This window comes from Sphaerodactylus townsendi, linkage group LG12 (assembly GCF_021028975.2).
Source record: "Sphaerodactylus townsendi isolate TG3544 linkage group LG12, MPM_Stown_v2.3, whole genome shotgun sequence".
Taxonomy (NCBI): Eukaryota; Metazoa; Chordata; class Lepidosauria; order Squamata; family Sphaerodactylidae; genus Sphaerodactylus; species Sphaerodactylus townsendi.
In genome coordinates, this window is record NC_059436.1 from 30,389,577 (window position 1) to 30,405,510 (window position 15,934).

The window sequence follows — 15,934 nt, forward strand, 5'->3', positions numbered from 1 at the left end:
TTTCCCTGGTCTTTTGAAGAGGTAACTGCAAACTATCTTTAAGTCAGATTCACAGCTTACTGTCTTGGAAAATCTCCCATTTTTGAAATAATTAGGACCAGCACCTGCTGGAATTTGTCTCCCAGTCCCTCCCAGGGGGACTTCTGTCACAAGTGTGAGTTACTGTGTGGTTAGGAAAGTGGGGCTGGGCAGTGTGGCTTTGGCAGGAATGCTCTTAGCAGAGTTACCCTCTTTCCTCCCAGCAAGAATACACATCACACCTGCTGGCTGTTCTCCTGAGCCTGAGAAAAATGGAATGTTTTTTTCTTCTCAGATCATGAACCCTCATTTTTTTCCAAAGTGCAAACATCAAAAAAAAATTTTACTCTCCTCCCACCTGTGAGTGGCAGAAGCTTATCTGGTGAAGCCAGATGCGGGCCTTTCCCAGCACTCCTACATTCCTGCTGGGTGACCTTGGGCTAGTCACCCAGTTCAGCTTCATAGAACTCTCTCAGCCCCACCTGGCACCTCACAAGGTGTGCCTGTTGTGGGGAGAGGAAGGGAAAGCAGCTTGTAAGCCACCTTGAGTCTCCTTACAGGAGAGAAAGGTAGGGTATAAATCCAAACTCTTCTTCTTAATTAAGGTCCCACTGTTATCTCTTGCCTGTATGGCTAGGTTGCAGCTTTTGATACTATTTTTCTTTAAAATGGTGAGTGCTGGGGACATCAATGTCTCTAGCTTTCTACACACCACCCTCCCCCAATTTAAAAGTATGGAAGTAACAGAGGGGCACAAGTGTGTTTGTTTCCCTTCCTGCACAAATAGGTGCCGTGCTATTGAGCCAGCAGTTGCATGGAGCCAGAAATTACCCGTGCACTCATGGCCACTCCCTTTCTGCACATGTTCAATCAAAGTGCATAAAAGTCAGGTCTAGGGAATGGTTCATGGCTTCATAGCTATTTGTGACACAGTTAGGATTCTTCTGGGCAACCAGATGATTTTGACTCATGAGGAGACTCAAGGTGTTGGTTCTGACCTTTAAGGCCCTTCGCGGCCTGGGGCCCTCCCTCACTTACCCTCTGGGGACCGTCTTCACCCCATATATGTCCGAGGTGCGTACCACTTGCCTCCGGCTCATTGCTGAGGCAAACTTCTGCCTGGTGGTCCCCTGCCCCTCTATGATGCGGCTGGCCTCCCACACGGGCCACAGGGTTGTTCTACTGCCCTGGCCCTGCCTGAAATGGAACAGCTTCTTCCTCCAGCAGTTAGGGCCCTGTGGGACCTTGGGGAGTTCCGCAGGGCCTGTAAAACTGAGCTGTTTCCACGGGCGGGCTTTTGGGGGGGGACCACAGCCGCTGATTCCGCCTCCCCTTCTTATTGCCCTGTTTACTGGCTGTGCACCTGACCATCTGACCATCTGCCAGCCCCTCCCAGAATTCTGTCCACTCCCAGGTCTTGATACGCCGGGGTGTGATGCCAGAAGCATATTATTATTAATGTGGTATTAACTATTTATTGTGGCGGATTGCTTAACACTGCTACTTAGTTTTAAGATTTGTATTTTAACTGGGGTTATTCGATTTGTTTTATTATGGTTGTTCTCGTTTTGTTGTACACCGCCCTGAGCCCTTCAGGGGTAGGGCGGTTTATCAAATAAATAAATTATTAATAATAATAATAATAATAATAATAATAATAATGTGGACACCCAACAATGTTTTTTATTGAGAACATTTATATGCCACCTTTTCACAGATCTACTCAAGGTGGCTCACTACATTAAAAAAAGATAAAAATGCAAAATCTTTAAAAGCTAACATAAAACACAAAGCAAAAAGCATTTAGCAGTCTAAGTAATCCTCATAATAGCCCTCAAGTTAAAAGCAGATCATAAAAACAAAAATATCAAAACCTTTGTTTGTGCAAGGAATCACTGCCCTGTCCTTCCCCACAAACACACTGTGGCATGCTGGTTGCTGAAGGAGGCTTTATATCAGGGGTCTTCAAACTTTGGCCCTCCAGATGTTCATGGACTACAATTCCCATCAGCCTCTGTCAGCATGGCCAGGTGGCAGGGCTGATGGGAATTGTAGTTCATGAACATCTGGGGGGCCATAGTTTGAAGACCCCTGCTTTATATACTCAACCTGTTTTTGCTGTATTGATTCATTCTCCAGTTGACTGTCCTCTACTAATCGAAAATCCAGGGGAAGTGATTCTTTTGTACTAAAGCTATATGTGAGCAACGTAACTGGCCAGTAGTCTATTATCGACAGTTCCAAATACACCTAAGCAACTGCAGGGTGTGAAATGGCAGCTGTGCCTTAAGTATTCAAGCTCATGCCTTGGCTCTAAAGTCATCCATCCTCCACTCAGAGAAGGATCCAAACGCTGAAGAATGACAGTGCCAGGAACCCACACTGACAAGATGTTAACAAACCATCCCCCAAAGGAAGAAAAGGCATAAATAAGGGACAGGTTCAGGAAACAGGGACAGTCCTTCGTAACCAGAGACAATTGGCACCCTCTGATATGCCATTCTGAGCCTTAGTGACAGAGCGGTCCATTAATATCACTGTCCCTCTCCAAATTCTGTGGAAAGAGAGCTGGGACTACAGATGTTGCCCAGCAGCTTGTGTTTCATCTGTTTGGAAACGGTGCCTCCGAGCCTTCTCAAGCCCTGGCAACCCCTCACATTTCCAATCGGTTAAGATCCATTTCTAATCCTGAAAGAAAACTTTTTTGGAAACCAGTGACGGTTGCTAAGTGACAGTGAAGCGCTTCGTAGCCATATCTTTTATAAGGACAAAGTGTTTTAAAAGAAGGAAATGAATGGTTTCAGGACCTCATAAATCTTAAAACTGCCCACCGAGTAAACATAAACACATTATTCACACTAAATTAAAAAAGAACAAAGAGTCAGATATTGATGTCTTGTCAGAATATGCCAACCTGAACCTCCTCAGAATGTTAATGTAGTCATGTAAATTACATGACTCAAAGACAGAGCTAATAATTTACACTGCATTAGTCAGAATCTCGTCAGCTTTCAAACAACAGCATTCTAGGTGCTTTGTAAATACTGGGTTTAAAAAAAATTCTAGCCTTTAATTTTTATGCATCACTTATTTAGTTACAAGGTTCTGTTTACTTTGATGGTACAGATGTTAAGAAAACAGAAAATCAATGTTTTAAAAGAAAGCTTTTTTCTTTGTTTTGTAAATAACCCCTCTCCCCCACAAGTTGGGCAAGATCATGGGAGAAATGGCAGCAAAGAAAAGGCTGAGTGTGGGCTAATCTGAGAATCCATTTTAGGTGATTCTCTTCCCTTCCCCAATCTGCCTGCCTTCTTCATTGCATTCCCCCCCCCCCTTATTTTTTGTTATGTTGTTATTCAGCAAGATCACAGGAGAAGCAGCAGTAAAGAAAAGGCCAAAACCCACAGCACCACCATTTTCCAATGCTAGAAAGTTTTGGGAGATTTCACTGGTAGTCAATTCATTTTTAATTTTAACGGCAAAAGTCTATTGATGGAACAGTGAACCAGAATGAATTGGCAATGCTGATCTCACAGATTTGTCCACATTTAGCCTTTTCTGTGCTGCCAGTTCTCCTGTGATCTTGACAAAACCAGGGAGGGAAGAGAATATTTGCAAGCGAGCATCACAGAGAGAAAGTTAGAATCTGATGCTGCTAAACACCACTGAACCCCCGGGGGCTTACTACTGAGTAAACACATTTAGGGTTGGGCCCCATTCTTTCCCTCCAAGGAAGGCTCCCTCCACACTTTTCAGCAGAAGCACTGGAGAAGCGGCTTCACAGAAAAGGCTAAATTAAGAATCCATCCTTGTCAATTTCACTCCAGTTTGCCATTTCTTTGATAGGCGTTTGCTGCTCAATTTTTTTTTAAAAAAAAGACTACCTTCCAGCATTGGAAAATAGAGGTGGCATGGGAATGAAATTGGGGAGGGAGGTGGGTGATGGAGTGGGAGAAACAAGAATGTTGTGGGTGGGGGGAAGTGGGGACGATGGGCACAAGAAACCTGAGGCGAATGTTTACATATTGGAATTGCTTTTGCTTTCCCTGTGAAGGGGGAAAAAACCTTGGATTTTGAGAGCATTCATGAAATGCAGGGAATCACAGAAGCGAAAGCACAGTGAGTTTTGAAGAGGGGAAAACGTGTAAGTTCAAATGAAAAAGCCCGACAGAAATGTACACTGACATCAAAGAGAACACACATGCATAAATGGCCCAAAAGACATCCCATTCAAGGAGGTAACACTTACCCACATTTAGAGAGGTGGTAGCAACCCACCCCATTCCCACAATGTTCAGGCAGGCTGAGCTGCTCACTCCAACATTCTTTCCACACCACCACCATTTGCTTCCACTGACTTCAATCATATTGTTTGAAACTTCCTTCCCTCCATGTTATGTATTAAATCCCAGTAAATCAGGTTTCTGTGGTTAGCAGAGAAAAGGAAGAGACTGAATACAGATAATCAAGAACCCGTAAATCTCATCAGAAGCGTCTGTCTTATGCCATGGTCTGTGCCAATAGCTGGGTCAGCAGGTGTCTGTTTCCTGCCTTAGCCTTTCAATTTGACCCTGACACCTTTCCTCTTCTTAGACTGTCTCCAGTTTCACAAACTACTCCATTCTGGACACACACACCTCCTGTCTGCTTTCTGGTTCCTAAGTTGCCCTATTTTCTTTTAGTTGAAGACAGAATACTTCCCCCAAAACCACTTTTGCCTGCTGAAAGGCTGTAATTTTTAAACTGCACACCTCCCATCAAGCACACAATATGTAGTCCTGCTGCTGTTTATTAAAAGTGTTAGTTGCCTGGACCTCTAATTCAGTGCTTAACTCCCCACTGGGTCCCAGAATTGGTAGCTATAGATCTTTCTCGTTCCCTCAAAGCTAGTTTCTTCTCCTGACATATCTCCACCCCCGTTCCTTCCGTCTGCATGGATAAACATGCTCCTTGCTCCTTGAACTTGCTATCTCAGCTAGGTTGCTAATCCCCCTGCTTCAGTGTGGCATATGATTTCTCTGTAATAATCTTTTTTTCTTCTCCAGTTTTTTAGTTTTGCCTTGATTTTCAGCATTTCTTCCAGCTTTGTAGCAGCAGTTCATTTCCTAGCTGCCGATCCTGATTGCTGATGTGTGGGCTATTCTCTTCTCAGCCCCACCTACCTCACAGGGTGTTTGTTGTGAGGGGTGAAGGGCAAGGAGATTGTAAGCCCCTTTGAGTCTCCTGCAGGAGAGAAAGGGGGGATATAAATCCAAACTCCTCCTCCTCCTCCTCCTCCTCCTCCTCCTCCTCCTCCTCCTCCTCCTCCTCTTCTTCTTCTTCTTCCTCTTCCTCTTCCTCTTCTATTGCTCTGGCTTACAGTTGGTGTTACCTGCTAAGTCAGCAAGGGGCTACAAGGGGCTACAAAGATAAAAGTTACTTGGGCTGTTTTAGTCTAGCTGTGAGTTTCAGTTAGAAAGGGAGCCATGTTCACACAGACATGTGTCCAGGGTAAATATGTCCCTTCCCTCATGAAGTGTCACATCCCTACTGCGAGAGTAATTCAACTGCCTACAATTCCTCCTCCACAGCATGTCTCTCATTTTGGACACCCGTGTAGATATTGATACCTAGCAGCGGGCACCACAACCTCTGCCTGTTAAGGCTGCTTTCTGTGGCTCAAATGATTCAGTCACTCTGCCAGGCAGGGATTTGTTGTACCTTGGGAACCTGATGGGCAATAGCGCCCAGACATACATACCTCTGTGGGTGGGTGTGCAGGCACGTATAAATAATATCCATGAAAAATTTCTAATAATACCAGTATTATTTCAATAAACATCTAAAAGCACTTTTCCCCACATTTGCTACTGGTTTAATACATTTATGTCCCACACATCTCAATTTTAAAAAATCCCAGGATGTTTTGTAGCAATAAAAAAGGCATAAAATATACAATAAAAACAAATCCATAAAATGTAATAACAGTGAGAGATAAAAACAAATGTATGAGACTGAAGAGCAATAAGCAACTGATCACAGCCATCAACTGAAGCCCCAAAAGACTTCATGAATGTGAGCAGGTGATCCTTTAGATACCTTCATCCCATACGATTTACAGCTTTAAAGGAAAGATGCAGGACTTTGGATTGAACCTGAGAATGGTCTGCAAATCTGCAGATTTCTTTGTACTACCACTTTTTAGTTAGTACCTGCAAAAATCTCTTCCCAGTCCATTTTAGACTAGTTCCAACCATCTTCAGACAGGACATATTGAAGTGCTCCAACCAGCAAGCATATGGATAAATGTGGTCAAGTCCTTTTTGTTAAAGCTGATTAAAGTCACTAAATTGGTTGTTGTGGGTTTTCTGGGCTGTGTGGTAGCAAGGCACCCGGCTGCTCCAGGGCTCTGAAAACCACTTTTAATAACTTTGAAAATCTTAAATCAGATAGGAAGAGATGGTGCTTCAGATACATTTTTCCCAGACCGTTTTGGGTCTTATGGGTTTCAGTGGGTTTCAATAAAACACCTTGGAGTACACCTTGAAACATAATCGTAGTTATCAAAAACATGGTAATCATAATTCAGTTAATTTGCTCTACCTCGATTGCACAGAGATAGGATGGAAAAATCTAATAGAACACATCACTAGATGTTTAAGAATGGCTTGTGTCCTTTAATGAACTCTCATACTAAAGTTTATTGAGAAATCTCTGCTTGAAATTAAAGGGGAAGCCCTCTGGAGCTCCTAGGCCTATACAAATTGCTTGGATCAAAGTAATAGTGTCACTTTATTTTTCTGTGTCACTTTAGTAGTCATTCTACTATAGACTGAATTTTATGTCATTCGAGGGTGTATTTTTCTTCAACTCAATCAGCTGTCAGTGTTTTCCACTCAAGCCCTGCAATTTCCCTGGAGAACAGAAGGGTTTCTGCAGGAAAAAACAAATTCAGCTGACCATCTGCAAAGTCCTCCAGGGATTAGAGAAAATGTGATGAATAACAAACTGCTCTCTCTTGTCAAAGCTAGAAGTTTATAGTAGACATAAAACACATGAACTTGTCAAGGCAGAGAACGCTGAAAGGTTGGGTGGTGTGTGAAAAGCCTTGCTACCAGAAAGACCTGCCTTAACAGTAGGGTTGGCAGTTCCAGGATGGAAATATCTGGAGATCTTGTGGGTGGAACCTGAGGATGGAGGAGAGGTACTTAAAATGATACCCCACTATTTTTATATCCCACTTTTCTCTATCTTTAACAAGTCTCAAAGTGGTGTACAGTCCCCCTTCCCCTCCCCACAGCAGACATCTTGTGAGGTAGGTAGGGCTGAGACAGTTCAAATAGAACTGTGACTAGCCCAAGATCCCCCAGCAGGCTCCATGTGTAGGAGTAGGGAAACAAACCTGGATCACCAGGTTAGAATCTGCCACTCATGTGGTTGAGTGGGAAGTCGAACCCAGTTCTCGAGATTAAAGTCCACTCACATGGAGGGCGTGTGTGAAGCCCTCACTCCACTCACATGGGGGGGTGGGATGCACTGCGGTTGTGATCAGAATACAACCCCTGTCTGCCTGGGAGACACAGAACTCCCAGCTTACGTGTGGTACAAAGTCCTCATGACAACCACAAGGATTTTGTATTGTGTAAATCAGGCCATCTCGAGGAGGCCCACGCTGTCTGGGAGAGTGCAACCTGGACACAGTGAAGTTGGAGCAAATCACAAAGGGACAATCATCACCTCATCCTCTGGTCTAGTTCTAACCTGAGGAAGAGGCAGGCCACTCAGCCTCTTCCTCTTCTTTTTAATTTTTGTTATTTGTAAGGAACGCTCCTTTTGTGCAAGAGTAAATGTTCCCTTGGTTTGAGAAGCAATAAAAATGGAATTCACATTAGGAGTCTTTTGCTCCTGGAAATGTGATATCCTTGGTGACTGGCTTATTGAATCCATCTATATCTCTGACAGCTTGTTATGGTTTTCTTAAGTAAAGTGTAGGTGGGTTGCAGAGTGGAGAAAAGGATGGCTGAATGTTGCATTCAAAACAGTTGTACTGAGAATCCCACTGACTGTTAACACACTACGTTGTGTGTCAGACTGCAGATTTGTAGAGTCACCCGAATGGAACCAACAGTTTCTACGGCTTACGTTTGAATGATGTCATTCGGGAACAAGACCTAGGATTTTCAGTTGAGCTCCTACTAATATTTGAAAGCCAGCATGATAATTGTAAATCTGAAATGGCTTGAGATGACTGGTTGTTTTAGAATGCATATACTTAGTTGCTTTAAGTCCAGACAAGAGTGATTTATATTTGCACATGATAGGCACTGATACCCCTGCCCCTACTTCATGTCACTTTTACCTCTCTGCAAATGTTAGTTTTGCCTCTGGCAAGGTCCTGGCAGACATCTCAATTCAACGTACCAATTTATTTATTTGCTTTATTGTACCTTGTTTTTCTGCCAGGGGAGTGGGGGAAGCAGCTTACAATGACCCTCTTCACATAGATACTTTAAAATGTTTTGAGTCAGGAAATAAAATATTTCCTCAGTGGACTTTCCCATTGGTTTTACCTTTTTTATTTTATTTTATTTACAGCCTCAAAACAATTTTATTTACAGCCTCAAAACATTTTGAATGAATGCCCTTTTAAAACAATTCTTTAATTGAAACGTTTTCAAAATGGCTTTATTTGCCGGTCCCTTTAAGATGTTCCCCAAGTCTCTCTGCCTTCCTTTCATTTCCTCACAGGCACCATTTCGTGAGCTCACTCCTCCTTGCTTTTTTTTTTGGGGGGGGGGGAGCATTTTGAAGCATTTGAGCAGAGTTTGTTCAGTTTGGGGAGGCTAATTTTCAAAGGAGGGGGTGTAGAAGGCGAAAAGTATTGCTGCCCCCTGCTGTGAAGCACTGAAGCAGCAATTCCATGATTAGCTCAAAATAAAAGGCACAAATCACAAAATGGTGACCAGGAATTGTTTGGAGTGGTTGAGTGCAGACATAATTGCTATAAAAGGGGTGTGGGTCAAATACGTTTCAGAAACGTTTCGGGGGGGGGGGGATGTTGTGTGGAAAGGCCCAATGTTCTCCTTGGGTTCATTTTATCCTTGCAGTAACTAATGAGGTAGGTCAGCTTGCGAGTAAGTGATTGGCCCAAGGTCACCCAACAAGCTTCCATGGCAGAATGGGGATTTGAATCTGGATCTCCCAGATCGCAGTCCATCTCCCTAACCACTAAGCGCACTGGGTCTTGCGTAGCTGAAACAGCACCTGCTGGTAACACTGTTTGCATTTTGATTTGTGTAATGGGCCTGCAAGACTGGACATCATCCTGATAACCCTTATTGACGCTTATTTATTTTTCAGGGGGCATCTGTGAAGATAATTTTATATCAGTTGCTTCTCCATTTTGCTGTTCAGGAACTGCCCACAGAGAACTTGATTAATATTTTTTCATCATGTGTATGAATATTACATTAACGAAAATGTAAACTGATGGAGCATTAATGCTCTTCCCTTAGTTAGCAGTTGACTGGATGTCTAATTTCTGGTTGCTTATTTCCCAAAGTGTGCCTATTGCCAAGCTTATTATCTGCTAATTGTACAGCCCATTGCCTGATTGGTACTTTCCCCCTTCCGGTTAATAGAAGAATTGTTGCCTAATTGACAGGATGTTAAAAATGTTCATATAAACCCACATCTGCCTGTTCACATTTGCCATTTGTAAGGCTCTTTAGTAGACTGATAAGTACCAAAAAAAAAGTCATTAGCATCATTTATCCACAATTCAGCCTTACAGAAATTGTCTAATCTTGACTTTAATTAATATTGGGCAAACCACATAGTTATTTCCACATTTATGCTTATAATCATCTGAGTTAATCTAATTGGGAAGTGTCTGCTCAGGTGGGCTCACACAGCAGCCCTTTGCTTGTTAAGAAAATGTTTACGCTGCCTCTTCAGAGACCGGCTTCATGAAACTCACTGAATAAAAATGATAGAAACGTGTCGAGTCAACAATATTAGAATTATTAATGTTAAAACAAGCCGTAAAAATAAATCAGGGGCATAATAAAATAACATTTGACACTCATTAGAAACATGATTTACCTAAATTACACCAAAGTATTCCACAACATTAGTTCATCAGCAAGAGCCAACGTAGTGTAGTGGTTAAGGTGTCGGACTAAGATCTAGGAAACTCAGGTTCAAATCCCCATTCGGGCCATGGAAGCTTGGTAGATGACCTTGGGCCAGTCACACACTCTCACCCCTGACCCTGGCTAGTGTTTGGATGGGAGACTTCCAAGGAATTCACATGATGCAGAGGCAGGCCATGACAAACTACCCCTAAATGTCTGCCTTGAAAACCTCATGGGGTTGTCATGAATCAGTCGTGACTTGAGGGCAAAAAAAAATATGTCAGCAGCTTTGTGAGGCCATGGACCTAATGCCTTGGAGATGATACACAACTGAGCTATCTGCTCTGATCCTAAGACTCACTGCACCAGGATGGACTCTTAAACACACATGCCAAAAGTGATGCTAAGATGATGTCACATTCTAGAAATCACGGTATTTTCATGAAGATAGTTATATGCAAATGCTGAGGGGCAGAAGTTGTAGACAACCACTCAGCAGATCAGTACCTGCCAGGGACGCTTGTCTTAGACCTGACATTGAAGCCCCACAGTTCTTTTATTCTCGGACCGCTTTCATTGGTGCAGCATTAGGACTTCATGGCCTCCCTCAGCAAGCATTTGGACATCTGATGATCATGGATCTTCAGCATCCAGTCTAGTTGTGCTGTAAGGGAATAGTTCTGTGACACAGGGAATCTCCACATCCTTCCCCCAAGTCACAAACATATATGCACTCAAGGTTGCCAAATGGACTGGAGAAGAGCTAGATTCAAGTCCAGTGGCATCACAGACCAACAAGATTTTCAGGGTATAAGCTTTTGAGAGTCAACGCTCTCTTTGCCAGATACTCTGGCTCTTGAAAGCTCATACTGAAAATTTTGTTAGTTGGTGCTACTGGACTTGAATCTAGCTCTTCTACTGCAGACCAGCTTGGCTACCCTTTGAAACTATCATCATGGATGGCCTGGAGGAAAATGTCCTTTCTCTTTAGCAAAGACTTGGTGCATGGAAATGGCCAGGTTGGAGATTTTCATGGCATTGAAGAGAAAAACATTACCCTTTAAATAATATCCCATTGCACCATTTTATTAGTTAGGCCTGCTGGCAAACCCCAGTATACACCAACATAAAGCAAAGAAGTTGGTTTACATATATGGGTAAACTTTCTGAAGGCGAATAGTGAAGGCATCATTCTATGTACTGGACAATCTTGTTGCCAGCCTCCCACCCGCACCCCAGTGTTGTCTGGGGATAGCCAATGGCTTTAAGAAACTGCAAGGTGGTATGATAGAATCAAGGAGCAATCTTGATCTTTCTCATATTGATCGTTCAGGCTTTGCAGGTTTTTGAAGCAGCATAAAAGCCTGCACATCCTGTTTGACCACAGTGGATAGCAGGGTAAAAAAAAAAAAAGCTGGTGCACAAATCAAAATCAACACAAATAACATATGCAATAAAATCCTCAACCATTGTTTTCAACCTATTATTGAACTTGATCCAAATAGCTTCTGAGCAAGGGAACTGTAATGTGAGTGCTCAAGGAGTTAATGCAAAAGAAAACATTTCCTTGATTTCACCAAAATGCTTGCAATTCCCCAAGAGTCCCAGTGGTGTTGATTAGTACCTTTAACATTGCAATTTATCATCAGCATCTGCTCTAACAGCTTGTATCGGATTATTTTTGAGAATGGAGTGCATTGTCTGTTACAATATCTTGCTCACAATTGCTGCATTGGGAGTATTAATGAGGAAACCGGCTAGTGAAATCAAAAGCTATAAATAAGTGTGCTTCCCAAATGAAGTAGTGCTTAGGGGTGGGGTGTTTGTAATATTTGTGTGTGTAACATTCTGTGAGTAAAATGTCCATCTTCCTCTTGATCCAGGATGAGGTTGGTCCAATTTTCACACTATGCTGGCATTGTAGCTTTCTCTGGGATCCCAAACCATATCTGTTGCTTCCCCAGTGGTTTATCTCTTGACTCACTAGCTGGCCACAGTGTTTGGAATGATTATAACAACGTTTCGAAAACAAAGGTTGCTAACAGCATTGTTTTTATTATATATTTTTCAGCCAGATTTGCATTTTTGCAGTGCAATCCTAAATAACTCAGATGCAAATAGAAATCCCAACAAGATCTATTGGAGGTTTCTCCCTAGGAAATGGCCCTGACCTGTATTACCCAGGCCAGCCTGAGCTTATCAGATCTCAGAAGCTAAGCAGGGTCAACTGTATGCTCTGTACTGGTTATGGGGGCATAAGATCTTTTGACTGCTTTGTTTGGTTCTTGATTGCCATCTGATAGTTGATTTTAGGCTTTGATGCTGTATTTTAACTTTTGTGCTTCTGATGTATTTTATCTGATGTTTTAGATTGTGCACCGCCCAGAGCCCTTCGGGGTGGGCGGTTGTAATAAATTTAACCAATAAATAAATAAACAAACCCTGGTTAGTATTTGGATGGGAGACCACCAAGCAATAACGAGGTCTCTGTGCCAAGGAAGGCAAATCCTGTGCAGAGAAATGGCAAACCACTCATATTAATCTCTTGTCTTGAAAAATCCTACTGGGTAGCCACAAGTCAGCTACAGCTGGACAACACTTCACACACACACACACACACACACACACACACACACACACACACACACACACACACACACACACACACACACACACACACACACACACACACACACACACACACACACACCCCTGTAACAAATGTGCTTACTATGGCTCTACACGTGCCTTTTTAAGGGTTCTAGTGGCTTCTAATAGCTGTGCTGAAACAAACATGGCAAAGACAATATTTATCTCCTGCGTTCTCTCCCATCCAGAGGAAACAAAACCCTTAAGCACTTGCTGCCACTAAAACTTCTCACCACTTCAGGAAGTGGGAAATGCACAACATTAAAGACTGAGTCATAAAACGAACTATAATTGGAATTGCTTCTCTGGTTTGATATTATAAATGGAGCTTCATAATTCATTCTCCCTAGGAAATGGCCCTGACCTGTATTACCCAGGCCAGCCTGAGCTTATCAGATCTCAGAAGCTAAGCAAATGAACAAAATGAGCAAATGCTTCTCCTACAAGAAGAATTCTTAGACAGTGCAGAGGCCTGACCTGAAGGAAATAAATATTGGATCTTGTAGAAAGCTCATCTCTAGGAAATGAGAACTGGAAGTGCACATTCGTTCCAGAAGGGTCATTTTCTCTCGGCATAACCTACCTCACCAGGTTGTTGGGATAAAGTGACAAACCATGTCTGCCATCCTGAGATTTTTTTTTTTGGAGGAAGGATAGCATAGAGATGTAATAAATAAATAAACATGCCTGTGTCTCATTTTATCTGCTTCTCGTCCTACTCTCCCTCTCTGCCGCATACATCTCCTGGTCTCTTTTTCTGCTGTTCTCTTTCCTTTGTCACCAGGTTTATTAATGCAACTGCATGGATCTATGTATACCAAGGCTCACTATGGCTGCTACACCTGCCAGCATTGTGTTAAAAATCTGTTGCCAGGGATCTGTGCTGGCCATGTGCACAGATGCAAGTCAGGAGAGAACTTGTCAGACCAGGTGGCTGGAGCTGGATAACCTTCCCCCGCCCCGCCCTGGGTTTCTGATGTCACAGTAGTCATTCCAATTTCCTTGATGCAGTTATTTGGAGGGCCAATCTGAAGAGCAATTTCTCCAACAGAAACCAGTAGAACTTTATGGAGGAGGATCCTCTAATAGCCAATCGTGCTAAGAATGTCCTTTTCCAAGGGTATTCAAAATGCATGTTTGCTGTCTGCTTCTGGATCATTGGGGGGCAAACCCAGAACTGAAAAAGGAATTCTCAATGGCCATTAACTTTCCCTGCAGATCCTTCTGCCATTCTGATCAGATTCAAAGTTGCTGCACTTGGGACCGGGCAGTTACACCATCAGTCCTGCTAACAGGGAACCCTTGGCAGGTCCTTAGAACATACTGCCATTGTTAAATGTTGCACTCTCCCTTTTAACATGGAGAGGGACCATGGCTCAATGGTGGGGCATCAGCTTGGCATGAAGAAGGTCCAGCTTTCAATGTCTGGCATCTCCAAATAAAAGGATCAGGTAGCAGGTGAAGTGAAAGACTCCACCTGAGATAGTGAAGAACCACTGCCCATCTGAGTAGACAATACTGGACCGATGGTCTGATTCAGTATAAGGAAGATGCATGTGTTCCTTTAGACTTGCATATCTCCATCTTTTCTTTCAGGCCATTGGCTTGGTGATGGCTTGGCTCTACTGGCAGAAGCTCAATGAGATTCATTCACGATTGGACACAGTCGATTTCAAGCAACTGGACATGAGAGACTTCAACTTTGCCGCTGTGGACCTGACCGGTGCTGGCTGGTGCTGGTGTCTGCCCCGGGAAGGTGGCTACATCCCAGTCCAAAACAAAGATGAGGATGCAGCCGATGAGGTCGTCTGACAAAGCAAAGTGTGACATTTTTGGGCTCTCTGAATAAATGGCTCCCATAAGACAGGTTGGAGCCTGGAGCATTCAAAGATGAAACCATGTGAAGGACAAGACACAAGGGACATAAGTTAATGACATGTAGCATGAATAACACATAGCTGTGTGGTTTGTATCACAAAAGGTGCTTGTGATCATACACAACTTTCAAGTGTGTACCTCTGTGTGTGAATGTTACTAATAGGTCCAATTAAGGGTCCTGAGAGAGCTGTTCCCTGATTTAGGGGGCCCCAATTTTTTGTATATCTTCTTTCTAAAGAATAAATTTGAATTTTGTGAAAGAAAAATACTGTTTTGTATGCCATTGTCTGGTAATATGATCTGGTCTGTTACATGGAAGAGACTTTAGGACGAGGAAAGGGAAGGATAGCTTTTGATGGCCCACATGAAGTGTTAAAATGCCTCTTCTCTCATTGCTCTGTGTATCTTTTTTTAAAAAAAATCTCACCATTCCTCTTAGGAGCTCAGGGCAATGTTCATGGCCCTCATCTACTGCACATTTCCCACAACAATTCTGGATAGGCAAAGAGAGTGTGAGTGGGTCAAGATCAATCAATCACGCTCAGCCAGTAAGTTCTGTGGTGGAGGCAGTGCTTGCATCTGGGCCTTCCAGATTGTAATCCATCACTCTTGCTTGTGGCAGTGGTATGCCAGACTGGCTCATCCAAATACAATTGAGGCAAAAACAGGCTTTGCACAGGTAGAAGAGGATGATGATTTTGGATTTATATCCCACCTTTCCTGTAAGGAGACTCAAGGTGGCATACAAGCTCCTTTCCCCTCCTCTCCCCACAACAGACACCTTGTGAGGTAGATGGGGCTGAGAGAGCTCCGAAGAGCTGTGACTTGCCCAGGGTCACCCTGCAGGAATGTAGGAGTGCAGAAACACATCTGGTTCACCAGATAAGCCTCTGCCACTCAGGTGGAGGAATGGGGAATCAAACCCTGTTCTCCAGATTAGAATCCACCTTCTCTTAACGACTACACCACGGCTGGTGCAAAAACTTTCTCCCAAAACCTTCTGTAGGTTTGGACAGGAGGTCGACCTATTTTGTTTGGCTTGGGTATTTTTGGAGTGCCTCTGTGCAGCTTTATCTTGCTGCTGTTTTAGTGCCATTGTTAAGGCTTTGTTCTTTGCAGTATGTTGCTGGGACATTCATGGGGAGGCCAGAAAAGGTGGGGAGAAACTCTCTTTTACCTATGAGGGCAATAAAACATTAGCGATTCTTGTTGATCTAATGCCTCTTCACAAACCCTGTTCTCTGTGCCCCAGCCTTCAGAAGTAAGGTGGATGG

At 43.2% G+C, this 15,934-nt stretch overlaps 1 protein-coding gene across 1 annotated transcript in view; it reads left to right on the plus strand.

Annotated features, from left to right (window-relative positions):
• Positions 1-14,928, plus strand: part of LOC125442276 (tetraspanin-15-like) — a 97,865-nt gene extending 82,937 nt beyond the window's left edge. The window contains exon 8 of the mRNA XM_048513545.1: positions 14,379-14,928. Within this exon, the coding sequence (XP_048369502.1) occupies positions 14,379-14,594 (216 nt within the window). The 3' untranslated portion in view covers positions 14,595-14,928. The remainder of the gene's footprint in view (positions 1-14,378) is intronic.
• Positions 14,929-15,934: the final 1,006 nt, after the last annotated feature.